Source organism: Rhodnius prolixus, unplaced genomic scaffold (assembly GCF_049639745.1).
Source record: "Rhodnius prolixus isolate KJV_2025 unplaced genomic scaffold, Rpr scaffold_3, whole genome shotgun sequence".
NCBI lineage: Eukaryota > Metazoa > Arthropoda > Insecta > Hemiptera > Reduviidae > Rhodnius > Rhodnius prolixus.
The window spans coordinates 39,094,286-39,122,281 of NW_027411603.1; the positions used below are offsets into that span (position 1 = coordinate 39,094,286).

General features: G+C 30.9%; 2 protein-coding genes across 6 annotated transcripts in view; one reads left to right on the forward strand and one right to left on the reverse strand.

Moving 5' to 3' along the window:
* Positions 1-27,996, reverse strand: part of Setd3 (SET domain containing 3) — a 45,359-nt gene that overhangs the window by 14,141 nt on the left and 3,222 nt on the right. The window lies entirely within an intron of this gene.
* LOC141452609 (uncharacterized) lies at positions 68-27,907 on the forward strand. 4 transcript variants are annotated; one of them, XM_074124917.1, is made up of 3 exons: positions 68-193; positions 24,339-24,458; positions 24,935-27,907. In XM_074124917.1, exons 2-3 carry the CDS (start codon positions 24,342-24,344, stop codon positions 27,092-27,094), a joined length of 2,277 nt encoding a protein of 758 aa, XP_073981018.1. In that variant the 5' UTR covers positions 68-193; positions 24,339-24,341; the 3' UTR covers positions 27,095-27,907. The 4 variants fall into 4 exon arrangements, with proteins under 4 accessions (XP_073981018.1, XP_073981020.1, XP_073981022.1 ...); XM_074124919.1 differs by having other exon boundaries at positions 24,339-24,446; XM_074124921.1 differs by lacking the exon at positions 68-193 and adding an exon at positions 10,242-10,459 and having other exon boundaries at positions 24,339-24,446.

Here is a 27,996-nt window from a genome sequence, read left to right on the forward strand (position 1 = left end):
AGATATTAAGAACAGAAAGTAAATTCTGTTAGAAAGGGGAAGGGGATTTCAGCGGAGAGAGTTTGATAGTGGGTAAGTAGAAGTCAGTCGGTTTATCTCTCTCTATGTGTGATAAAGTTCTACACAACATCTATCTTCTTTGTACCTGTATGTTGCTTTCCGTGACTTCTCACATCTCTTATCACTCGCTTACGTAAGTAGTATCATTTATTACTTATTATTATTTCAATAAGAGATTCAAATAAGTTTTAAAAACTTCACATTTCTGTGGAAGTATAAACTGTTTACGAAAGGATTATTTTACATTTATTTTTTTATAGTGATTAAATACAAGGTTAAATTTTATTTCCTTTTAACTCTGTTTCAATAGAGATCTAATTTTCTTCTCTCATTAAAATAATTAGACTAGTAATTAACTCAATTAAATGATTGTATAACAAGTAACAAGTGTGCCCTGACTGCTTCCACTTTCTTGTGTCGCTGTAACAAAGCGCCGCCAATAAAAAAGAACATCATTACAATTTTCTGGTATATACCAACCTTGTGATGCCTGGCATTCGAATAAAATTCATTGATACCAGCAGAAATTGATCAATTTTATTATATGAAATTCAGTTCTAGCTAGAAATAGTGGCAAACGAGTTGCCGCTATTGGATATATTGTTAAAATTTTTCGCAAGCAATTATTCTTTTTATGCTGGGGTAGTCTGTGCGTAGAAGCGTGTAGAAACCTTTCTGTATGCTAAAGACCTAACTAAAGTGAGCCATTTTAGGATGAATTAAAAAATAAACTTGCATCCGCCAACTTTAAAATATATTTTAAAATACATTAACAACAATGATATTGGATTTGCTAATAAAGGATGGGATCAGCTCAGTTGCTAGTGCACTGGTCTTCCACGCGGAGTTGTAATGGACAGTCTCTAGATATTTCACTTCCCAGAAGCTATTTTTATAGCTTATTGGCGATAATCGATAATGTTGATGAATGAGAGAACATGACCGGTATCTGGCATTGTACTAAAACATTCCGGGATCTAAAGACTTCAGTAGTTGTCGCTCTTTGACTACAAATAATAATAATAATAATAATAAACTAGATAAGTTTTTTCAATAGTTCATGGAGTGCTTATTATTTTATCGTAAACAAGATGTAAAGTAATCTTGCACTTTGATTTATTACGTAAATGCATATCTAAATAATGTTAATGCAATTAAATGAATTAAAGTTAGTCAACTGAAAATCTGGCATTGTTCATTGACCCCCAACACCAATTATATAGTTTTTAAATCTACTTTCAAAGAATATTAAATAATTTTCAATGAAAGTAAAAGCAATCTAATAATAGACTAACAAAGAGAAGTAATATTAAGCTAACAAATGTTATTCTAAAAACTATAATTTAGATGAGAGTGTGCGAACATTTATTGTTTATTGTTATAGTTTGGTTTCTAAATTACACATAGTATTCACACGCAGATAAATATACAACAGATCCTAGAAATCAACTGGGAAGTGCTTTTAAAGTCTAAGCTTTTAACTTTCAGTGTAGCTTCCTCAAAATCTTCTTTCTCTCATGTATCAACTCATTGCAGTATGCAACTCAGTAAGGTATTCCTCTAAATATGCAACTTTTCTTTACGTGTTTTTTTTTTTTTACATGGTTTTGAATTAAAAGTTTTCTCTTTTTACTGTGAATTGTCAATATAATATAAAGTGCCAATGATTGAAATTATCTCATTTGGAGAGGTCTGTAAATTAAGTAATGAGACTGAATTTATTAAATATTTTTATTCAAAAAGAATTACAATTCTATATTGTCACCTTCAAAATAACTTCCTTCTGAAGCCACACAGCTCTGGAGACGTTTCTTCCACTCCTCATAGCAGTGCTCCAACTCCGATACTGGAATAGCCTTCAGCTAGTCCGGTTACAGCCGTTTGAATGTTTTCGACTGTCCCAAAATGAGTTCCCTTCAGGTGATTTTTCAACTTCGGGAAGAGAAAAAAATTCACAAGGACTCAAGTCAGGCGAATAAGGAGGCTGAAGTAAAAGAGTTGACCCAGAGGTTCTTGAAAAACTTCGAAAAAGGGTCATTCGTGTGAGACCAAACATCAAGAACAAGTGGGGGTGTTGCATCACGATAATGCTCCTTGTCACACAGCAATTTCAATAAACCAGAGTTTTTGGCCAGTAAAAACATTCCTGTGACTCCTCAGCCTCCTTATTCGCCTGACTTGAGTCCTTGTGACTTTTTTTTCTCTTCCCGAAGTTGATAAATCACCTCTAGGGAACTCATTTTGAGACAGTCGGAAAACATTCAAACGGCTGTAACCGGACCAGCTGAAGGCTATTCCAGTATCGGAGTTCGAGCACTGCTATGAGGAGTGGAAGAAACGTCTCCAGAGCTGTGTGGCTTCAGAAGGAAGTTATTTTGAAGGTGACAATATAGAATTGTAATTCTTTTTGAATAAAAATATTTAATAAATTCAGTCTCATTACTTAATTTACAGACCTCGTATACGGCTTCCATTTACTTCAATTCTTACAGTTACTGATGGCAAAAAAAAAAATTATTATTCTATGGAAAGTTGTGCTTTTAATATTTTTACTAACGTGAGAAGTACAAAATAGCATTTTAGATGACAGCTTAATCAAGCTACCTCCCCAGGAATCCCTTTAATTTAAGATACCTTATAGTATAGACAAATAATATAGACAACAGCAAGAACACCTTTTTAGAAAACAAAAAAACTGGAAAAAGGTGGTTTTAAGATAAATTTTGGAAAACCAGAGTATCTTGTTTACGAAAAAGTAGTGTTGCATTAAGTAGGTTGCAATAAAAAATGTAAAAAATAGCTGAGGGAAAAAAAGGTTGTAAAACATTCCAGGAATTGCTAATGGAAGATGAGAAATGAACGAAGATCGGAGCAGCTTAAATGGCAAGAGAATCCTGGAGAGAATAACAGAACATGATTAACCTACGGTGTAGAGCGGTGGACTCTAGATAAAAGGCAAAAGACATTGAAGAAGGATGCACTTTTAAAGTGATATTCTGCAATTGATCTATAGTGTTCACCAACTGCTGCAAAGTGAGATCACTCGTCCTACAGTAGCTCTCACGCAGGTAATTAAACAATGCCACCTAGGTTTTGATGTTACGAGAATCATATGACACCTAAACCTATTTTTTCACAAAGAAAACAATTTTGAAAATTTGCTTCGATCCCCTTTCAGGGAAAACAAGAAAGTATTAAAGTAAAAAACGCATGGTTTAATAATTTCATGCAGCATTTTTCGTAAATAATCAGAAAGTACAAGAAGATTAAGATACCAGTAAAAAGGAGAGTTGTTCAAATAACGATTTGATTGCTTGAACATCAACTTGTAAAAAAAAAAAAAGATTACTAGTATTTCTCAAAATAATAAAGAAAGTACTAGAAGAGGCAATAACATTACTTCCTGTTTTGACGAGTTAAGTGTTGCCGACCTCCTCCGGGAAGCGTTAACACTTCACGGCTAGTTATAAATTGCCCCTTCGGGTCAACTGCCATAAAGTTAACTCTCTCACTATTTCCTTGCTAGAATTAGTCAGTTGGTATTACTTACTTTTGGCTGTTTATAGTTAATGACTTCTTGTAACAATATTCTTCTAACAATATTTGAATAAATAAATTAAATATAGCACATTAAACAATAATTCATCCTTTTGTAAAAGTAAACTTTTTGGCCAAAATCTAGTAGTTAGCTTTTTCTAACCACTTTGTGTAGAGAAGTTCTCATCAAAGTGTAGTTTTTTTACAAAATGTTTAGTTGTACTCAGTATTCTATAGTTTCTCTAGTAGAAAACGGCTCTCTTTTTGACAGAGCATTCCCCATAATCATTAAAAATGTTTTTATAGACAAATTATATAAAGTTAATTAGTAGCAAATTTAATTGTAATAGTTAAAAAGCCTGTAGCATGTAGGTCCATGGGAAATCAATTTAAAACATTTGACACTTACACAATTCTTTTTCTTGCTAAAATAAATATAATTTAAAAACAAAAAAAAGTTACAAAATAATACAAGAAACATCAACCAGGAAACTTGGCAAAATAGCTTGAATAATTAGTTGGAATAAATCTAATTTTCTAGATTTTGCATGCTCGTAAAACTACAGTTAGATTAAAGAAAGTTTGGCAATTCTTTGAGAAGTGAAATAAATAGTGATTAAATCGAATGATGATTACATTTATACACTTCTGAATCATTTAATTTTAAGGATTTAATTTTTTTTGTTACAATAGAATAAATTACATATAGAATCAAATATTGGATTCAAATGTAAATGTAGTTCTCCATGTCTTTTTTGGGGCAAGTTTCTTTAATTATTGGGTCCTGAGATTTACCGCTACTGCTTGCATCATTCTACTACTAAAGAATATTCAATAAAGATTCCAAATTAGGGAAGGCGGCCCACCACAACATGTAGATTACAGTTATTTTAAAATACCGTTATTTTTTTTATTTTTATAAAAATAACTTTTCATCTAATTAAAAAAAAAAACTTTTATTCAAAATTGGAAACAGTTGACAAAATACTCACATGTTTTTTATTCACTTCAAATTTCAAGAGTTTTCTTCAATCTTAAAAGAATATTTTAATTTAAGACGCATTAACAACTAAGTCTTCTTACTGCATGACCAGAACAGTGTTTTACAGATATTGACAACGTTCATCGTAAGAGGGAGCTACTAGGTGATGAGAATCTAAGAGCAGCACTATTATTATGGCTTCAATACTGGTTTACTGGCGCCAATAACCTTTGCTGTTGATGCGCCAAAAAAATAAATAAAATATATATACTACGATAATGGCCACTAAAATTCGGCGTCTAATTTCTTCACCGTTGAAAATAAAAAAACTTAAAACTTTCCTAAACAAATTTAGGACGGCCTATTATATTCAAGTTAATCCACTTCAACGAAACACAAATAATACGTAGACTCTAAAAAGCCGTTCGAAGAAACTTAATCGATATTTCAACTTGTCCGCGAAATAACCACATAAATCGAATAAAATTGCATTAATAACAGCGCTATCTCTGTGCCCAACCGAGAACTTTTCCATATACCCTAGTAGGTTTAATAATAAATCATTCCATGTATTGATCAAACGGTGTCCAGATTCTTTAGCGATTTTTTTATTAATGGCTATTTTTGGTAAATTAAAAATATGAAATAACAACCATCTGACATTGATTTGGGTCATTATTAAGCGCTGAAACTGTGAATAATATGGCAATTATTAAAATAAAAGTAAAGAGTAAATTCAATTTATAAGATTTTCTTAGCTTAAAAATTCTAAAAACTTAAACTTCTGAGCAAAATCAATTTGGAATTTTTGGTTCAAAATATATAAGAAGAGAAAGAAGGCAATAAACGAAAAGAAGAGCATTCTCCTTTCAAGAACTTTATCAATAACTTTAAACAAATTGCTGAAGAAGAAACTAATTTAATTTACATAACTACTTGAGTATTCTGCAAAGAGATAAAGAACTTACTTTACTTAACTTATATGTTCAAAGCTGTCATTAGTTCTGGCTAAAATCACAACTAGAACGATCATATTCACACTAAGTGCCTAATAAAAAACATTATCTTTAACTATCAATTTATCTGTAATTATTATCTGTTAACATGGTGTGCATGTTTCATAAAATTACTGAATGTAAATTAATTAGATTGCGAGTGGTAATTTGAAAGAAGAGAGAACTTCATAAAGAAACGGTAATATTGTGGGAAGAAAAAAATATTGCCAATTTCAACCTATTATTTATCAGTTCAAAATCACTTTTTCTGATGAAATGTTTTAAAGAAAGGTTATAGTCAAACAGGTAGTTAAATAGTTTAGTAGTTTATAGGTAATACGAGGGTCGTTTGAAAAGTCCGTGCAAAAATAAAAACTACTTAATTTTTTGGGGTAAACCTTTTTTATTTTTCAACATAGTCTCCTTTTAGGCTTATACACTTCGTCCAACGCTGCTCTAGTTTGTTGATCCCTTCCGAATAATAGGATTTGTCCAAGTCTGAAAAATAGCCATTCGTTTCTGCAATCACCTCCTCGTTTGAATAAAATCTTTTTCCCGCCAGCCATTTCTTCATATTGGGGAACAAATAGTAGTCCGAGGGAGCCAAGTCTGGAGAATAGGGGGGATGTGAAACGAGTTGAACATAAATATTGAAAATTATTGGGTCATTGGGCGAAGGAACGGTCTTCGCCTTTTTTGGCGCAGATTCCCCCTTGGTAACCCATTGTTTAGATTGTTCTTTGGTCTCAGGAGTGTAGCGATGTATCCATGTTTCATCCACAGTGAAGAAACGACGCTTAAAGTCCTGCGGATTCTTCTGGAACAGCTGCAAACCGTCCTTGCAACACTTCACACGATTTCGTTTTTGGTCAAGCGTGAGCAATCGCGGCACCCATCTTGCGGATAGCTTTGTCATGTCCAAATGTTGATGCAAAATATTATGTACCCGTTCATTCGAGATGTCCACAGCACTAGCAATCTCACGCACCTTCACTTTTCTGTCATCCATCACCATATCATGGATTTTATCAATGATTTCTGGAGTAGTAACCTCAACAGGGCGTCCAGAACGTTCAGCGTCACTTGTGCCCATATGGCCACTCCGAAAATTTTGAAACCACTTATAAACTGTTCTAATCGAAGGTGCAGAGTCACCATAATGTTTATCAAGCTGAGGCGTTTTGCCTTTCATAAAGTAGTGTTTAATCAACACACGAAATTCTTTTTCGTCCATTTTTTGAAAATCACTCGACTTCCTCGATTCAAACGAATGCCAAACAGAAAGAAATAGACCGATCTGGCTGAAACTTGGTGTGTGTTCTTCCAAGAGATGCTACTTACTAAACATAACCTCGATACGCGCCAGTGGTGCTATCTCTCTGACTTTGCACGGACTTTTCAAACGACCCTCGTATATGCACCCGTTTCTCGAAAAATAAAAACAAATACATTCAGCAAAGTTGGACTTTCTTAAAATCTATTTTCCTTAAATTTGGAATCAAAGAAAGGCTTTTAAAGTTTGTTGGAGTTTTGTAGAAGTGGGAACTATAAATTGGGCTGGAAGCTAAACGCAGTTATTCCAAGAGAATCACCAAAAAGTAAATATTTTAGGAATAATGTTTATAACAAGTAGGTAATCAATCAGAAGGTTAAATAGGTTTTTGTTTTTTAAATTTCAGTTTCTGACATTCTATATTAATATATTTTTATACTCATTGCAGTAAAAATTATTTTCTGCAATTCAGGGGACCTCAAGTTTGTATTTCTCCTCAAAACTCAATATTCAAATTCTGACACGCTAGGAATTCTGCCTTCTGTAGTAATAGATCCAACAAAAACAAAAAGTAGAATTAAGACGATTCAATTTAAATACTAAGCCAATCCAGCAGCATAATTCTTTCCTAAGTGAACCAACAAGCGTATTGCTGACTGAGAACAAGTGGTAAAAGGTGCTTTACATTTAGAACGGTCAGCAAGCCGGTTGCACGTGTAACAAGTTGTAGTGAAAACAGAGCTCTTCTCAGACGATCGTTCGACAGTTACTCACTTTCTTGTACATAGTACGTACAGCTGCAGGTACTTGTTTTCTAGCTTTCACCTAGTAACTGCAGTTACCATGATCTTGTAATTTTTATATTCCACAGAGAGGCTACCAAACAAACTATTCATTCCAGCTTTTTAATAACTGGTTATAAGAGTATCGTTCACTAGGACATTCATTTCTGTTCAATTCTAAACACAATTAGTTTCTTTATTTATAATTTAAAAAAAAAAAAGAAACTCCCACAGTTTAGGTTTTTCTTTCTGATGTTGAAAGAAAGTACTATTATTATGAAAAGTTTAGAAATTTTGTTCTCAAATATAGTTGTGGGGCTTCTGCAGTAATTCTGTAAAACATTTAAAATTTATTCTCGTGAAAAAATCACAGGAAATATAAATATTATGCGAAATAGCAGAAGGAGATCCGACTAAAACGTAATGAAAACAATCTGTCAGAACAAATTAAGCCAAACAAAGATTTGACATACAGATGTTTTTATAATTTATTATTAATAAATTTATTAATGATTCAGGCTAGTAGACAAACCTAATAAGTTTTTGGTCCGTTCTTCATTGAAGTGGCACAGATATTCCTCGAAGCTTAATTTTGAGGCTAATTTTGAGACTGTGTAAAATTTCCATAGTGTGGGTGCCTACAACTCCAACTATGGGTTCCTTAAAGTCAAATAGTAAAAGTAAAGTAATTTCCTATTTTTTCAGGCGGGGCTTAACGTCCAACTACCAATTAGGTGTCGTGGCCGGAGGCGACTAGCAAACATACTTTACTGTAAATTTCTTTTATTAACCATTAAATAAAATCCAAGGCCTAAGACCGGGAATCGAACCCAGTACCACAATACATATTAGCTTCGCAGGTCTCGCCTCTAACCGCTCGGCTACCGTGGCGCCTTTAAAGTCAAATAGTGTTTATTTTTGTTTTGTTTCGTGAAAATGGTTCATAATCTCACTTTGCAGGTGTAAAGTGCTTATTAGGAAATGTTATGGTAAATTGTTTTTATTAATTATATTCAATAAAGAATGTTTACTCCATGTCCAATTTTTTCAGTAAGAAAAAGCCGTGTGATTCATCAGGGAACGCAAAACGTTATATTATGTTCGCCATATTGTGTATAAAAACGTAGTTAGTAATAATAGTGATAGTGATAAAGGAAACTGGAATAACAAACTAAAGCCATGTACGGAAGAACATGAAATGTCCGTATCAATAGACATAATTGTTAGATTGGAAACAGAATTCTTCACTATTTAAAGTGGTTAACTGGGCATTACGTAACACTGTAAAAAAGAAGTAAATTCAATTTGTAATGCATTATATTGAATACGCTTCACTAAGGGAACGACACTTCCGTAACTAGAAATAGACCCACTTAAATATCTTTAGTGAATATTAAATTATTGTACATTCTATCGCATCTCTCGCTAAAATTCCGTTGAACCCGCCAGGTTTTACATTTGTTCAGTAAAAAAAGTTGGGTAGAGGTATTTCTCGTTTTAGAAAGACCTGCGAGGTAATTTGATCTTAGAATTAATGAAGGTAAAACTAATGTGTCACATATGTCACACCACACATGTATGGTTTCGGGATTGTAGTCCATACATACCTCTGATAACGATTGATTCATTTTTTCTACCAAATTGTAAAATAATTCATTTACCTTGGCCGTAAAGTCAACACATGTTATAGCTTATCAAAGGAAGACAAAAGATGCAGATGAATGTTCTGCAAAACTGTGCTCCAATCTAAAAAGTTGCTTTATTTTCAGATCTACTAAGAGCCTATAGCATAAAACACAGATCAGTTCAGTGTTGATTTTGGAAAGAAAAATATTTCGGTAGTTATACAGGCCAGTTCGAGTTGGACGAGAAAAAAAAAAGTGAAGCACCAACTCCATTCAAAGTGCTCTTGTTCTAGCAGCCGAACAAGGAGCTGAACCATCGTTAAACTAGGTCAGCAGCTTATGGCCAGAATGAGCAAATCCGGAACTACAAAATGGATGATGATTCAGTGACTGTTTTGGACAAGGCTAATAGATGGTCTAATGGAAGATAGAATTGTTGTTACCAATACAGAAAACTGGCAAAAATTGTAGTAAAATACCAGAAACCAGATATGGGTTATAGTTTCCCTTCTTATAGTAAGAAAACCTTTTTTAGAAACAAAATAAATGCACCAAATATTTGCGATCAATTTCTACCATGATAACTAATATAACTTAACTAAAACTTTCTAGTTGTTTTTTTAATTCCAACGTGGTTAGTTTTCAGTTTTAATATAATTACTTCGTATTTTTTAAAATGAAAATAGTAGAACATGAATGATAAATGGTAAAGAAAGAATAAGAATCTTACTTAATTTGAAGTGGAAGTTCCTGTCTTTCACACTAACTGCAGTAACGCGTTACATCATCCAGCGATAAGCGACCTTTTCAACTATTAAAAGAAGTAAAACAGTTTCGCGAACCTCTGAAATTGCTTTTTCACCGTAAGTTGAATGTATCTTTAACTATACCATTTCTTTCAAAATATTTATTTGTTTATAACACAAAAGGAAGGTCAATTATTAAAAATACTCATTCTTAGTCTCAGCTGGAGAATCGAAAATGAGGATTTCGATTATTAACATTGAGGTTATCTTATGTACTTCTGTTACTTAAGGGAGCCAGCAAGTATAGGGTATGAAAGAAACATAGTGAAAGTTAAATTCCCTACATCAAACTGATGAAGAATGAAAATCCAAGCCAGTCAGAAATAGAAAAATCAACAATTTTATCAAGCGCTTGATGACTCACTTCTAATTTTCAATAATTCTTAGGGAATTGCGGAGGTAATATTTCTTCTATTCTAAATAATATAATTTCACTGCAATTAACGTTAAAATTAAGCAAAAGATTGAAAACTTCTTAATTTGAAAAAGAGAGGAACCAGAGTGTTTACTAGTATATTTTCACATAAGTAGTCACAGTTAATTTTAAACATGGTGAAACTCTACAGGCATTTAAGACAGTACTATTCGAGGATTATTGTTTTGTTTTGTAAAATTTTAATTCTAGTGGTAACAGTCAGGTATAGATAAAAATTCCATTTTATAGCAATATATGATAAACAATTTAACAGACATAATAACAGACAATATGGAGAAAATTTATCATTCAAGACTACAAGACTTGCTGGAGGTGAAAGTTTTGTTCACGCTAGATGTTTTTATGAGGGTGTGTCAGGAAGAATTTTAGCGTTTATTTTAATTTTATATAAACAAAAAATTAATTCACTAAAAACAAAAAAATCCTCGAAATAGAAGTTGTTTAATAGAAAATAATAAGTTTCTGACATATAAAATGGATTTATAAAGAAAGAATAATCATACTTTTTTTTTTTTGACACGTCCATCTCAGGTTATTGAGTCTTTTTTCAGTGCACTGCCGATTTTCGAACATGATCCGGTCATTACGGACACATAGTAATATTATTATTTCAACTTATTACGGTGTGCAGCACTGCTGCCTTAGAAGATATTGAGACAATGTCTACTTCACAGCTACATAAGTTTCTGAGACCACAAAAAAAACATGCGACCAATCAGCGTCTGTGTAACGATCCGGTATCCCCTTTGGAGATAAAGGATGGACGGAGGACAATGGGCAGTCTCCTTCTGCCTGATATCTTTCCTTAGGTAGAACTGAACATTATGCAATCAATCAATATTCCACAAACGTGTGTTTGCGTACATTTGCTCTTAAACGAAAATTACCATCAAGTTTTTTTCCTATCTGCTTAAACAAATGTTTTGGATAAAGAAATGTGTTGGATCAGCTAATCCAATTTCAAAAAAGATACCTACTCATTGCAGTTCAATTGGTCTTCATTATCATAAAAAGAAGTAAAAAGTAGATCGCTGACAGAAGATAGAAAAGCTTAACTAAATATACACAAAAATGATTTCATGATTTAGTTCCGGAATCATTGATTTAAATGTTCTTCAACATCAAATATTCTTTACCTTGAATTAATGATAACTTTCAAACATTTTTATAAAACCTAATAGAATGCCTCAATAAAAAAAAAAGACCTCGAAATATAATTTGGGATAAATCCAGCCGAAGTTTTTAGGTATTCCATAAAAAAGGAAGAATCCAGGTTATTAATGGAAACAGATGTTTTTAGAATATGATGCTCCTTCAAGGTTGAGTGCACTTCATCGCACATGACTGCAGGCAGTTGATGGTCATGCTGTTTACCTCACATCAGTTATGAATGAACATCTAACGCGACACATGTACCTCAGTTTAGTAGGTGAACTGTTCCAGAAAATTAAAGAAATATAATTACTGAGGTTAAGTAAATAACTCTCATGCTGATTCTAGTCCATTTTCTTGCTTTTAGATTGTATTTCTAAGAGCTTCTTACTGTCCAGTGATAGAGTCTGTAACGAGATACTGTAAAAGGCTCCAGGCGTCGATGACTTTAGATGAAGCGCCTTAAGTGAAATTTTACCACTTTTTACCTATCATAAATCTGTAAAACTTTTTCTTATTTTAATTTAGGCACTTTATCTTCTGTGACCATGGCGTTTGAAGAAGCCTTCTTCAGTACACTGACGGCCAGATGATCACTGACATTCTAGGAGCTGAAGAGAATCGTAAAAAATGAAAATCTAGAATTACTCATCCAATTTTTTTTTATTAGAAACTTTAAAAAGAGAAGAGTGATATTCAATCAAGTTGCGGGCGTACAGTAGTTTCTTTAGAACGCTACATATTTTTGAATAAGCAATTATCACGGTGTTTCACTAACAAACATTTGATCTTACTTTTTTTTGAAAGAAGAAGATGGAAAGTCTACATAAGAATGTTTCCAATGTACACAATACCAGGTACATATTCTGATTCGATAGTACATGAGACTGTAGGAGTAGAGCAGAAAAATTACCCTACTTGTATGTAATAGATGTCCCAATGAAGGGAGAAAGTAAATAATTTTAAGGATATAGCAAGTTCAGAATGTGACCTACTTCAACTTAAATTACCATGACTTGCAACTAATATTCTAGTTTAGTTAAAAACCTATAAATAGCTCATTTTTCTTTCGCTAGCAGAGGTGACGCGTACTTAACCGTCTAATAGACTTGTCTGACAAAAAAAAACATCTATAAACGAGTTGTAAACTAAAGAGAAGGCTTCTTTTGCTTCTAACTACCAACTAATACTTGCCTAAGAATAAACTAAAAGAAACTAACAATTAACAGAACATAGATTTCTTAAATTAATGCGATCATCATTTTTTACTCTTTCTGACAATTTCAGATCTGAGGCTTGTCCTGAAATTATAAATTCAAGATTTTAATTATTATAATTCATAGAAGCTAATTGTGCTATCTTCAAATACCTTTAAGATTCCATTTATTTCTTAAAATCATTGAAGAATTTTGTCAGCTTCCGAACATCATTACTACTATTTCCATTGATTAAAAAAAAACATATTTTATAAAACTTTTGAAATCCGAAACGTAGCAGTTCATGACAACTATTTCCTTTTTGTTCACTTTAATCTTGAAACAAAAATTAAAAAAAGAACTGCTTCAAATTGTATTTTCTAATGAATAAAACTTCATGTCTCTTGGGATATACCTTCATTTTCAAATTGCTTTAAAATCTGACTATTCGAAATTTTTATAAGGCAAAGAATATTTGGCATCACCAAAGGGAACTGAATTGTAGGAAAGCAGAGTATCTCACTGTTACCTAAGAGCAATAATAACTAACTTTTAAACGGTTAAAAGTTTTTGTATTAATCACGGCATTTAATAAAATATTAAAAACACCTTTCCAAGGCAGCTTAACTCGGACACTACAAATATAATGCTGAAGATTGATATGCTCCTTATTCTAAAATTATTAAAATGTAATAATGAAGAAGTATTCACTTAAAGAAATGAGGTTTCTGACAGAACCTTTTCTGAGAAAACCCATGTGATACTGAGAAGACATCTGGTAAAAAATTCCTGTAATTCTTCATTTTTGAAATATATGGTACGAATATGCTTGTATTAATTTCAAGTACGTGGGCAATGTAAAGATACGAGTCGCATTCCTTAATTTTTTGAATGCACAAATGTAGAATTCATTCATATTTTTACAGAATATATTTTTATGGACTACCTTATTTCTGCCATGCCATTTTTGAATAATGCTAATGAAAAAGGTACAGTCTCTAAAAGAAAACAAAAGGAAAGCATTTAATTTATGAACATATGAAGGCAGAAATATAGCTGGGAATATCTTCTGACGATGAAAGAGGCAGTAATGTGTCAAACAAATTTGTTATGAGCATTGAAGCCAATTGATCATGGCTGAAAGTAGAATTATTGAAATAGCTGAGTAGGGATAAAAAAGAAAATTAGATCCGCGAAGAAGAGTGGCAAGTGACCAGACCAGAAGAACTGGGATCTTGCTTCAGGCTACTAGCTGGCCAAGATTACCTTGTTCGCCTAAGGAGAATAGACATTTTGGGTGCTGTGTTGAAGAGATGTAATGACCATTTAGACGACCACTTTGACATCCTACAATAAGAAGGTTGATTTATTCTGAGTTGGAAGAAGTCTGATGTTTTACTGCCTCAATGACTGGCATAGTAATTGTGAAATATATTTATAGATATGATAAATAAAACCTTGACAGTCCTCAAATCTTTGTTAATTTTAACATAAGTTAGATACTTTCTTTGAATTCAATTATCATTTAGTTATTATTAAGAAATCAATTCGAAATATTCTTACTCCTTAAAGCAGGTCGAATTGAATTTTCATAACTGGGCATACTTGTTCTAAAATTCCCAATATCAAAACAAGTGATTGAAGTAAACATCACCCAAAACAATGAGCTGGAAAACATTATTAATTTTTTAATTTAAAATATTTTGTAATACATTCTTTATTTTTAATAAAGATTGTAATATTTTTTTTCAGTAAAGGTTATTAAGGCAGGATATTGTATTATAAAAGAAAAGTGTTTCTTAACATAGAGCTACTTTGTGGCCATACATAAAGAGAAATACTTCCTTAAACCATTTTTCCAATACACTCTAACAGAGCGTAATATGCTAACTATTGTAGTTAAAATAGTATTCATAATACAGTAAAATTATAAACGCATTCTAAAATACAGAATAATAAAAAATTAAAGCCGGTGAAGGTAGAATGAAAAACACTAGTGCATTAGAGTGTCAACATATAATTTAAAACTAATTTTTTTTTACTTTCTTTTACTCCTCTTTTGAGGAAGTTTTAGCATCGTAAAGATTTGTTTATTTTTTATTTTCAAGCGTAAAGAAAACTAGTGTAATGTAAGAGAAAATTCTGCATGTTTCACATAAGATATTAAAAAATGTATATTCCTCTAGAAGAAAGGAACATTGATATCTAGCTGAATACATTCTCTAGTAAGTAGTGAAAGTAATAAACTGCTAGATTTATATTCGTCACTTGTTACTCATTTCTCTAAAATCAAGTTAGTGCTTTAAGTCAATAAAGCTACTAAACTTTGGAAAGTTAAAGATCATCGTTACATTGAAGTTGTTTTCACTCTACACACACATAAATCCTGTTTCTGAACATTTTCTGACATACTTTCAAACTTCGAAAGAATATGATTTTTTTTTTTCTTATTCTTTTTAGTTGTATTTAGTTTACTTTTTATTTTAGTTTTTTTAAAGGTCTCCAAAGATTTTATTTTTACTTTTTATTTAACCTAAATACATAAATATAATAAAATCATAGATATTTGCGAAAAACTGTGATATACATTTTCTTTAAAAGTGAATTAAGAACGGTACTGGGCAATATTTAATGAAGAATGAACGAACTTTGATCTGGTCAGTTTGTTCTTCTAGTTTGCCTTGAGAGAAAGGTTTACCAAAAATACTCTGCGTGTGGTAGACACTTTAAAGAAATGCATTTCAAGCGGCTAATGATCGATGAAAGAGCAGTCAGTCATACCTGAACTCTATTCTGCACAATTGGATGAGATCTATACAATTCTGGCTGAAAATTGCCTCTCTGCAATCAATAGAAAAAAGAGATTCTTCGATACGATAAAGAAAGAGATACTTCGCCTCAGACAGCCAGAGTTTGAACTTCGTTCTCACCTTCCTTATAAAATTAGACCTCTTCTTCATAAGTAAGTTTTATAATAAGCCACCATAAGTCGGAACAAAAGAATAAGAGCAAATCTAAGAGGAACTGAATAATTAACAATAATCAATTATTCTTTCACAAAATAAACTAGTAATTCTTTTTGATATTTATTACAGTAAAAAAGCTGAGGTATATTTTTTGTTACTCCTTATAAAATAATATAACAACTAATGTTTCACAGAGAAACTCAAAATTGATTTAAAGGAAACACCACAGTCAATAATTTTGACCTGATTGTAATACATCCTCTTTGAAAAATAAAATACAAGAATAACCCAACTAGAGTGAAAAGTTTAGAAGAAAAATAAACTTTACTCCATTGTGTAATTAATGGACTGTTAGATGCAAATCACCATCTTCCAGTTAACGAAATACATCGACATAATTCTACACCGAGATTGGATCTTTTAATGAATGATGTTCACAATAACTGTAAAAAAAAAGAAGCTTTAAAGATATTATCTTAACCTTGCATCAAGATAGTTGATGCTAAATAGAAACTTGGTTTCAAAGTAGAAGAATATTTTTCACTACATAACCGTTCCATTAGCATTGAATTTTAGCTAATAAATTTAGTTATAGTTTGGTAGCTGACCAAACATCTATTCCCGGAATAATAAATGAAATAAACCGTGATTTTCCTGGATTGTAGATTGAAACTAAGTTGAAGGCAAAGAGAATAATTTTGTTTTTTGTTTTTCCCAATTCTTTACTTTATTTAAGGTATTCTAATTTGACTTGTGAAATGAAATAAAATACTATAAAGTAAAGAAAATTTATTAAGTATACTTAAGTATAATTTCAATGCTCTCTTAAATATCTAGAATTCCCCGGCGGAATATATTGTTTTCAAAGTTAACATTAACAGTAATCTTGAAATATATAAAAAAGATATAAACTGCCATCTAATTAAAAAAAAACAACTTCTAAATATACTTTCACCCTGTAAAAATGAGTCCAAGTAAATAAAATGATGGCAATTTTTTGAAAATAATCACAAGACAACCATTACACTTTTATTCCTAAAGATCAATAAAATGTAATTCAGCTTTTAGGCAGCACTTAATGTAATTTTATTCTGATCACTTTACATAAATACTGCCGTTCCCACCAAATAATTAACTTTTGAAAATTAATGAGCTGAAAAACATTTTGTAAATTATTTATTTATTTTTTTGCGCAAACGACTTTCACTGGTCTAGAAAGCCGAAGTTCCCGGGTGTAAATCTATAAAATTCCCTTTATCAGGGAGCCTCTACAGCTAACTATCCGGCGAAAAACATAATTATCTGCAACGAGAAAATATTCTAGAGTGGTCGGCAGTGCCCAAGAAGACACCTAGGTGATAATTCCAGGTGTCATCCACAGAACCCTGTGCAGATTACTAGTTTTAACGGAATTTATGTATTCAATGAGAGTCATTGCAATTTAGCGTTGTCTGGCAACTGGTTGTAGTTATTCCAATCGGCGGGCGGCTCCCCAGAACCTGGGATTTCCCCTAGAAAACCTAGATGGTTACTAGGATTAGAGGAGTGACTACCCTTTCTGTATCCCATCTAAATTTTTTTGATTTGGCGGTGCTTAGGATGCTTAGGGAGTGGTGATTCCTGACTTCCGGATTCCCTCTCTTCCTAGAACATCCTAGGAAAACCTGGTAACCCTTAATTTGGGGAAGCCATACTTAAAACTTTAAGAGGTTATGGGTGAAGTGGAGTGGTTATCTCAAACTTTCGACTTCCCGCTGAAGAGTTGGTTTATTTCCAGATATTGGAGAGGAATATACTCTTTCTAGAATACTCTGTTTTTAATTTAGAGGAAGTTTCTTTTGTTATAACACACCTAAAGAGAACTTAGAAGGACTGATTCATCAACTGAGGATGTTGTAGTATGATTGGAACATACTTTTGGTCTACTGATCTAATTGAAGCAGAGCAGAATACTTGGTTAACAAAAAATAAAAAATAAAAATATAATAGAATTAAATGTGATAATTGAAATTATTATCTGTTAATCTCGAAAATGATCCGAGTTACGTCATATCAATTAAATGCAATCACAGAAGATTTTAGAAATCACGTTTGGTTATTATAGACAATTCCTTAAGAAAAACCATTAAATTTTGTGAATTATACCGCATAAAACTTCGAAATATATAAAATATCCTTTGATTTGTACAGTCATATCTAATAATTCCTTACAAATTATTTCTGATATAAGAGAAAAATAAGTTCATTCTATTTCAAAACTTATGTTTTTTTGTTTCGTTTTTTTTAACCATTGATCTCAATACATAAAATTAGGTTAACTACATATGTAGGTGTAAATAAACACTGTGTGGTTGGAACATTCCTAAAAACAGTTATAATGGATAGTAAGAATGAAATACTGTTCCATCTAAATTTTGTAATAACTAAATTCGAATGTAGGGAACATATTTTTATAATAAACAAGCGTTCAACCTGTTGAATCGTAAAAATATGTTTTAATTAATGAATTGTAAAAAAAAAAAAATGTAAAATATAAATTAAACAGAGCGAAACAATATTAATAATAAATAAGGGTATTACTGTTAATAATAATGTGAAAAAGAATAACCAATTCAATATTGCACAGGAAGAGTTTACAAAAAAATGCAATTCTCACTGCTAGTAGAAAGAAACCTACACTGCTACCACAGCAGAATTAAAAGGAACTATAAAATTTAAATTGATTAAGCCCCCAAAAAAATGTAGTTTAAGGAGCGTCAACATCTGAAGTCATTGACACCAGGAGCTTTTTCAGTGCACTGACGGTCTTCGGACAAAATGGGCCGAAATGAAATCTGTAAAGATTTCTCTTCCTTCAATTGCTACCATCCTAATAGTCCCAAATTCAATCTTAAACTAATTTTTTTTTTTGATAATTTGGTTTCCCTTGACTTAAGTAAATGGTGAGAAAACAGTCGGAACTAATTTCAAGAAAATTATGACAAAGTGAAAAATATTGTATGAAAAATTACAATATTTAAGAAGTTTCAAAATGTAGATTTTTTCATAAAAATGCAAATTTTAAGTTCTGAATTTTTCAAGACTAGTCCTTCTTATAAATAAAATGAAATTACCGTTAACGATTCTCTGTTGCAACTATATACCAATTCTAACTATTACTGCAGTGACCTAAAGGATTATTATTATTATCATTAAAGGATTAGTAATTTTAGGAATTAACAGTAAAATATTTCGAACTTTACGGATTTTGCGAAGGAGCAATTATATTCGTAAGAATGTGGGACTAGGTCATCTTCAGGGATTAATCTACTTAAAAAAATGAATCCAAAAATATATATTATAATTGTCAACATGCATAAGCCCTGAAGATTAGTCCTTAAGTTGTAAGCTAGGTGAAAAACAATAAAAAATGATGACTGAAATTGGCAATATTCTTTTTTCTTTTTAAATCATTTTACTATTTGTTTTTTCTTTTTTACAAAACCGATTTCCAACTAATATCATACCAAGAATAAAATATGTAAGTTTTATTGATCATAAAATTAAAATTACTCATTAATAATAACCTACACTGTATTTTTAAAAAATCATAACTTTTATTAAGCGTCCGTTAGAAAATCAGTCATATAAAGGAGAAAGTAAAAGTCAGAAACAGTAGAACAGTTATTGATAAAAGAGATATTAATCAGATATTCCCTGACGTTTCAACATGTTATATCATATCCTTTGAGTAATAAAAAATACATCTTTACTTTCACATTAATATGTACTCATTAATTTAAACTGTAGTATTAAAATCCTATGTAAAACATTTGCTGTAAATCTAGAAAAGTTTTAACTTACTATTTTTGTTTAAACTTCGAATTTTTATTACTACTATTTCACCTTTCTTCTTTTATTTAATGAAAAATTTTCAATTGCAAAAACTTGCAACTAGTAAATGTGATTAGTGCAAACGATGAGTGTAAGAGAGGAACAGCTGTCCACTGACAACCCTCTGAGGTAATTACATGTACTGAGGAATGCTGGCGATAGATAGTGAATGAGATGAAAGTATTTATAAGAAAAGTTGAGCGAGATGAGAGTAATTAGTAGAAAAATAGCGTTTAGAGTTTTAACATTTCATAAAGTCTGTCTAGAATAACTATAACATCAGATAACCTACAGCCAGACTATTTTCTTAAAACTATGAATTTTGCAAATAAATTTGCATGTTATTAGACTAATAAATAGTTGGACAATGTACGCCTTGGAAACGCTCGAACTTAACCCCAGCTAAAATGATTTCTGTACGAAAAATTATCAAATGAAACTGGGTTCCCTATTTATATTAGAGTGCAAACTTAAATCTTTTTAAAAAACATCTTTTTTCACTGGAAGTAGGTGCCAACAATTCACAAATATCAAAAATTCAACGCGAAATTTAGTTAGTTAAGATAAGTTTAATTAATTCTCGTTTTTATTCGACATAGAATCGTTCTTTTCAATCATTCAAATAATAAAACAAAAAGTAGCCTCAACTTACTAAAACTCTGATGGTGTATAATTAGGATTATCAAATTAGAGTCAAAATTTATAGGAATTAGTGAGATGGTAAATCAAAGTTGCTATTCATTATGCATTTTTATTAAATTATAGATTTTATTTCTTCTATAATTCATCATCAGTTTGTAAAAAAAGTCTACCTGATAATTTTAAATTAAATTACTTTTTTAAATTCTTTTCTTATATTTTTAACGCTTTTTGCTATTTATACTTTCGCTCGTTAATTAATAACAAGTTCATGGACATAAAATAAAGTAACTTTTTTTAAATAAACTGATACTGTTAATATTATTAAAAATTGATGTTCATTAAAATAGTATAATTTCTGCCCTCAACTAACAGTACCAACTTGGTAAACTAGGTGGCTCTCAGTTACCGTCTGTTCTTGTTATCATTTCGGCTCAATCTTTCTCAATTTAGTCATTAAAATACATTTTAATTCTTCAAAATAAAAAATATATATATATGCAGGAAAAATGCACAATTATTTGTGCTATATCATTAACAAATAAAATACTGTAACGCTTGGGAGACAAAACTTAACATTAAAGAACTGTAACAGAATGAAAGCTATTATTAAAAGAAGAAAAAGAAACCTCAGAAATAACTTTCTTCTACGTGTTCTCAAAGATGCGGAAGGAATAATAGAGTGTATTCAACGTCTTACCGCATCTCAAATAATTCTCCTTCCTCTCACTTTCCAACAACCTACTTAGTATAAAACCTATACAGCATTATAAAATCTAAGTAGTATTAAGCTTTTAGTAATACATTTCAGGCTTTTATTCATATATCTTTTAAAGATTTCATTGTTAAGTATCTGTATTAATTTTTTTTTGTTTTTTAATAAGATGTTGCTTTATAATTTTCCATTTTATAATCTCCGACCACAGTAAAACAACAAACTGAAATGTAGTTAAAGAATTTCAACACAAAAATGACAACAAAAGAATAATTCAGTATGCGTAATTATATACAGAACTCTTTTGAAAATACGCAACTAACTACTCTTTACAAATATTGTAAATAATGGAATAAGGACGATGTGAACTTGTTGTTCTAATTTTTTTCTACAAATGAAACGAGAGTCAAATGTTGTTTGTGAATCAATTATGTGAAAAATAATTCCTATTGCGTTAGAATTTTTTTTTTTTTGGAAAATAGTAACAATTGAAACAAAAGAAACCTATTTTGTCTAGATTAAGTTTAAATTATTACAGAAGGTAACCTGTTGGATAGCTGCAACTATACGTCTAGCATGTTAAATATGTAGTTCTCTTAACTGTTACTTTCTTAACTTTTATGCTTATTGTAGGTTTCGGAATTTCAACCAATATTAAAGGTAAATTAATAAGTTTGATGATTAATGATGGATGGACCAACCTTGATCTTGGATGAATGTCCGGGTTTACAAAAAATGACCGATAAGATCAGTGATTCTAACCAAATATTTACTTCAAACAATTTTTTTTAACATACCGCTGACAAGGTTTATGAAAATCGTTAAAGCTGATTTCGAGATAGAGACAAGCAGAAATTATGAGAGTATTTTATTTCAGATTTATTTAACCTCAGAATTGCAAACTTCTTTTCAGTGGCCACACAAATTACAAAATGAGACTCTGAGTTGTAAGAGAAAGAATAAGAAATAAATGTTTCAAGGCAAGTATTAGATGAATGGTTAGTGCAACAAACTGTGACTTGGAGATAACAGCATCTCGTTCGTTACGAAAGAACTTATTCGGAGATCAGCGAGCGCTGAGAAGGGCCACAGTTGTCATTTTTTTTTAACAAAAAACAAAAGTCTCCAATAATTCACAAACTAATCGTTAATTGTCTAACGATAAAAAACTTTCTACAGTTCATAACGACAGGTCAATTTCACTTTCATTCAAGGTCAGCAGCCGTCCTCTTTAGTCTCGTCAGGCGAAAACAGTGGAGTAACTTTCTTTACACACGTTTTCAACCTGAACCAATGATACCACAATAACTCATTATGTACTTTGCAGACATTGCAATCTAAAAGGCGGTCTTTTAATGAATTATATTTTTGTTTCATAATTGTTCACTTTCGACGATGAAGGGACTTAAAATTACTCATTTAATAAAAAACGGAAGAATGTTATTTTTTTATTTCATTAAATTTTAACTTACTTTTTCCAAAGGCACTGCCTGCCTTCTTCAAACAGAAAAAAAAACATTAAGCAACAAAAGAATAAGTTATAAATGTGGGTCACTATTAAATGTATCGCAAATAAGATGTTTATAGAATTTCTTGTAAACATTCATGAATTCGATCAATTTATTATATAGCACCAGATCAACATCACTCAAAAATAAATAGTTTTTTCAGTGTGCGCTAATAAGATATAATGTTTCCTATTATGGTGCGACTAATTACAGAGATAAATGCTACTACATTAGAAAAAATACAGTGTAAATGGAACTATATTTCGAAAGAAGCTTGGCGATCCAACAAAAAAAGCTACGGACGCCAATAACCTTAGATGTTGAGGCGCCTTAAATTTATATATAAACCTAATTTTAGAACTATATTTGATAAACTTAATAAGCGTCAAGTATGAAAATAAAATGACCGAAGTAAAATTCTCTACATTAAACTGATGAACCAGCTCTCTAATGATAGAAGGTCTGAAACCATTTGAAGAGAAAAAAACATACGTGCTACAAATCAGAGATAAATAAGTTCATTAAACATTTGAAGAAAGAATAAGAATAAGAATAAGTGTAAGAATAAGTATAAGAATAAGTATAAGAATAAGTATAAGAATAAGTATAAGAATAAGTATAAGAATAAGTATAAGAATAAGTATAAGAATAAGTATAAGAATAAGTATAAGAATAAGTATAAGAATAAGTATAAGAATAAGTATAAGAATAAGTATAAGAATAAGTATAAGAATAAGTATAAGAATAAGTATAAGAATAAGTATAAGAATAAGTATAAGAATAAGTATAAGAATAAGTATAAGAATAAGTATAAGAATAAGTATAAGAATAAGTATAAGAATAAGTATAAGAATAAGTATAAGAATAAGTATAAGAATAAGTATAAGTATAAGAATAAGTATAAGAATAAGTATAAGAATAAGTATAAGAATAAGTATAAGAATAAGTATAAGAATAAGTATAAGAATAAGTATAAGAATAAGTATAAGAATAATAATAATAATAATAATATTGCTAATAGCCGGCCCTAAGTATTTCTAAGAGAGACAAAGTAGTTAAGAAATGTAGGCGAGGACATTTTCCAAGAAAACTTTCCCATAGTTTAGGTTTGAATCATTTTTGGAATATTTGGAGGAGGCGTTGAAGTAATACACTATCCTCATTAATGGTGTTATATTTGACTGTCGACTCTCTTTTTAAAAAAATTATCTGTAGAACGTGGTTGCAAAAACTGGTGCAGGAGTCATTCTCAGAACATTTGAGATTATTGCTGGAAGGTTTGGATTCCAGGGAGTAGATATGCCGAATGCCGGTTTTCCTGGAGACCTGGTTAGTTACCAGGAGTTGGAGATTGTACCAACACTTACATTGGCTGGAGTCTTCTTCAGAAATCTAGGAATCACATTGAACGATGTGTTAGCACGGACTGCTAGCTTACCACGGTCCTCCAGGTTCATCCACCTAGCGAGCTGTAAAGCTGCTAGTTTCACCGCACAATAGGCGCACAATAGGTCTACACAGTTTTAGAGCAAAATGCTGAATTAATACTATTTTTATCCTCAAGAGGCCAAATCGAGAACTAAACAGGGCTAAAAGAATCATATAAATATTTTAATTATGAAAAATCAGTAACAAATCTAAAGCTATTACTTCTATATTAAAATAAAATTATTTATATATACATACTTGAATTTTAAAAATATAAAGATTTATCATTAAGTTGTTTTATGACCTAAATAAATATTTAAGTCAGTACAATAAAAATCAACTATATATTATTTTTCTAATTTCAGAATATGAGGCTACACATGCCAATATTCCTCGTGTTAAGCGTGATTGCCTACCAAACCCGAGACTGTAACTGCAACAGCTCTATTCAAAATGCAGAAGACGGCACATTGGTTAGTGCGCAGGTAAATATAATTAATTTAATTTCAACGCTTGTAATGTAATGTCCGAGATTTTTGAGACCTGATAAACTATGAGTTTTTTGGCAAGATTAAAATTATACGGAAAACATTTTTTTTTTTTTTAGCTGATTTCTTTTAAAAGCATTTTTTTTAAACATTCTATTCAGAAAAAATATATTCTGAAATGTACAAATGAACATTAAACTGATAAATTATCCAAACGTTTGGAATGAAAACGTTCTTAGAGTCTTCAAACTTTTATAATATAACATAACTTTTGAAAGAAAATAATTTTATTCTTCTCCTTGTAAAATACAGAATTGGTTTTGGTTGCCCATCCAAGTCAATAAATTTGAGTTGCAATTTTAATAATCGCATCAGTCTTAGTTAGGTTTTTTAGCGAATGGTCTTCAAAAATCTTAATTTAATTTATTAAATTTTTAACAAAAAGCATAATTTTTTTAATTTCAAATTTGCAGGGCTGGGAAAAGGGTAGCAGCAATCCAGAATCCTACAGTGAACAATTTGAAGGTGGACCAGAGGTAAATAAAAGATTAAGAAATCGTGGAACTAAAAGAAGGAGAAGATTACGACCGCGTCCTCGAACTACAGAAAGACCATATGATGACATGGTGGACGAACTTCATACTGCGGCTACTTCGTTAGAAAGTACGGAGAATGAAGAAACAATAGCAAGAAGGCGACCAACCAGTAAAAGAAGACGACGACCATTACGGCGATATCAAGATTCTGATCAGCCAAGACCAAGAAGAAGAAAAGGAGGCAGAAAAAGAACAAGACCTCCAGTGTACAACACAGATGAAATTGAAACTACTACTGTAATATCAGTCGATTACGATTTGCCAGTAACGACTAAGTTTATGCCTGCAGAAGAAAACACCGAAAAAAATCCTCTAAATTATGAAAAATATTATACAAATGGCAGTACTAAATTTATCGACGTAGAAGATTCAAATTACAAAACATACGAAATGGATAACACAAATTCTACAGTAAATATGAAAGGAATATTACAAAATCCTGAGCATATAGAAAATAATAAAGATGGAAGTAATGAAGTCACAGTACCGCAATTTGAGGAAAAAATAGAAAACGAAAATAATTCTAAAAATGAATTTGGAAATAAAATAGATAGAAAAAAATTATTCTCGACGTCACGCAGACTTCCAGAAACTTCAGCAACTCTAAGAAGAAGACTTAAACCAAGAATTAGAACTGACTCAAAGAATTCCACTTTTGGCAACAATATAAGAATAATCAAACCATTAGCAAATCTAGAAAGTGAGATAGAAAGTAGAAATAGAATAAAGAATGAAGTAATAACTCAACCTGGCTTTAAAAATCAACCGACACCTTTTGAATTAATTAATAAAATCAATTCTGAAGCTTCAAATGATCATATTACAGAAGAACCAAATTATCCCAAACTAGATTTATTCATAAAAAGAAATCAAACCATTTTCAAGGAGGAAATACTAGAAGTCACAACTCCAAATTCTCTCACAACAACACAAATGAATTTAGAAATTACCACACAAATACAGCAGGAATTTGAAGAAAAAGATAAATCAACAGTTCAATATTCTATTAATAATAATAATACTCTACCAAGAGTACCAATAGATGATGAGGTCTTTGATTTACTAAAATCTGACGCTGGGAATCAAAGATTAAAAAGAATTCTTGATTTAAGGAACATGACTCTTTCACAGTTACTTGATCACAGAGAAAGAGGATCTAGTACATTTCATTTATCCGATATATTTTCTAGAACGCAACCAAAATCAATAGAAACAGAGAAATCTACAGATTCGGAGAACGCCACAGAACTCATTGAAAGTAAGCATGAAGATCTAACATTTGAGGAGGAATTACTTGAGGACAATTTCACTTTACCGCATAATATTGTTACTGAAAATATCCTTGATCCAAACAAGAAAATATCCTTATTTCCTGAAGAAACTGAAAATTTTGAAAAGGATCTTCCTGTGGTTATAAATCAACATAGAGAATCAAGAATATTTGAAAGTATGCCAGATTTTACTTCGACTAAGGCTACGATACCAGAAAATCGTCCATATCCAACATGGAGAGTTATTCCTAACCCAAAATTAAAGCCGGTATCTATAAGAGGAGATTATAAGGAAATAAAAATCAGTAACGTCCTGACCTCTCATAAACCTTATGTGGGTAATGATATAGAAAAAATCTTTCTGTTAGAGGAACAAGATAATTTTATACATCATAGAGAGAAAATTGCAGCAACCATTAGTTCAGATGATCATGAAAGCACATTTTTATTTAGAAAAATACCCGTCAGCGTAAAATCAGCTATTGTTATAAGCGGTGCTATTTTAGTGCTGGCAATTTTTGGATTTCTTTCGGTACTTGTATCATGCAGGTTAAGGCAAAAGAAAGCGAGATTACGAGCCAAACAAGATATTTTATGCGAACATCTACAGAACGATGACTTTATGAATAGCCATCAGAGTCTGAGTCCTGTACTGAGAAAACAGAACAGAGGGCCAGTATTCAGTCAAAATGTGCATTCTAATACTGCATCCACCAGACACTACTACTTATGGAGAACTCTAAGAAAAACATTTCAGTATGATTAACTTAAAACATTACTGATGAAAAGGTTAAAAATTGTGGGCTTTAACGAATTCAGAGGTTTATTAATTAATGTAAGTTACACTGCCAAAAATTAAGTATTTAGAGATCAAATATATTATTTTTATTAGTCGCAACGAAATTCTAAATAATAATAAGAAGAAAAAGTAGATACCACATATGATTTGAAGACGAAGACGAGGAAAATTATAAATATACAATGTAAACAGTATTAATACAGTTATTTTCTTAAATCAAGGAAGTTGTTTAATACTAGTCATCTCCATAAGAACAACGATTTTTAAATATTCTCTTTACAGAAATAATGTAAACGTGCATTATCATGACAATCGATAACTCTTTTGTTATCGTAGTAAATGTGTTAATCTTGATAACAGACTATTTCTTTTCCGGTGCCCAATTATTTAAATATTTATTTTAAAAAATAAGAAAAAAAATTAGACTCTAATATTAATATCGTACAAACATATTGGAAACTAGAAATAATATAAAAAAATATATATATTTAAGTTGAAGCACAAAATTCTACACCAGAAAGTAGTTTAAGCTGTTTCAGTTCAGCAGAGAGGGAAATAATTATTAAAAATTTAAAACATAATAAGATTATTTCAGAAATCTAGATTTAAATGTTAGAAAAAGTAATTAAAAAATGTATTATTGAAATTAAAACGAGTGTTCTCTTTTGGTTTCTGTAGCAAGAATTCAGTCAATAGCCACATTTACACTGGAACATTTGATACTTAAAAATATTATTGTAAATATTTTTATTTTTTTGAATAAACGTACCTGGATAACTTTTAAAATTTTTAATTAAATTGATCAAATCATTACCTAAATCCCTTTTCCAGAATGTCACCCTGTACAACATTATAGTGATAGAGCACAG

Coding starts and splice junctions, on each gene's coding strand:
- LOC141452609 (XM_074124917.1), top strand. CDS start 24,342: ATGAGGCTACACATGCCAATATTCCTCGTGTTAAGCGTGATTGCCTAC. Junction 24,459..24,934: donor GCACATTGGTTAGTGCGCAG/GTAAATATAATT, acceptor TCAAATTTGCAG/GGCTGGGAAAAGGGTAGCAG.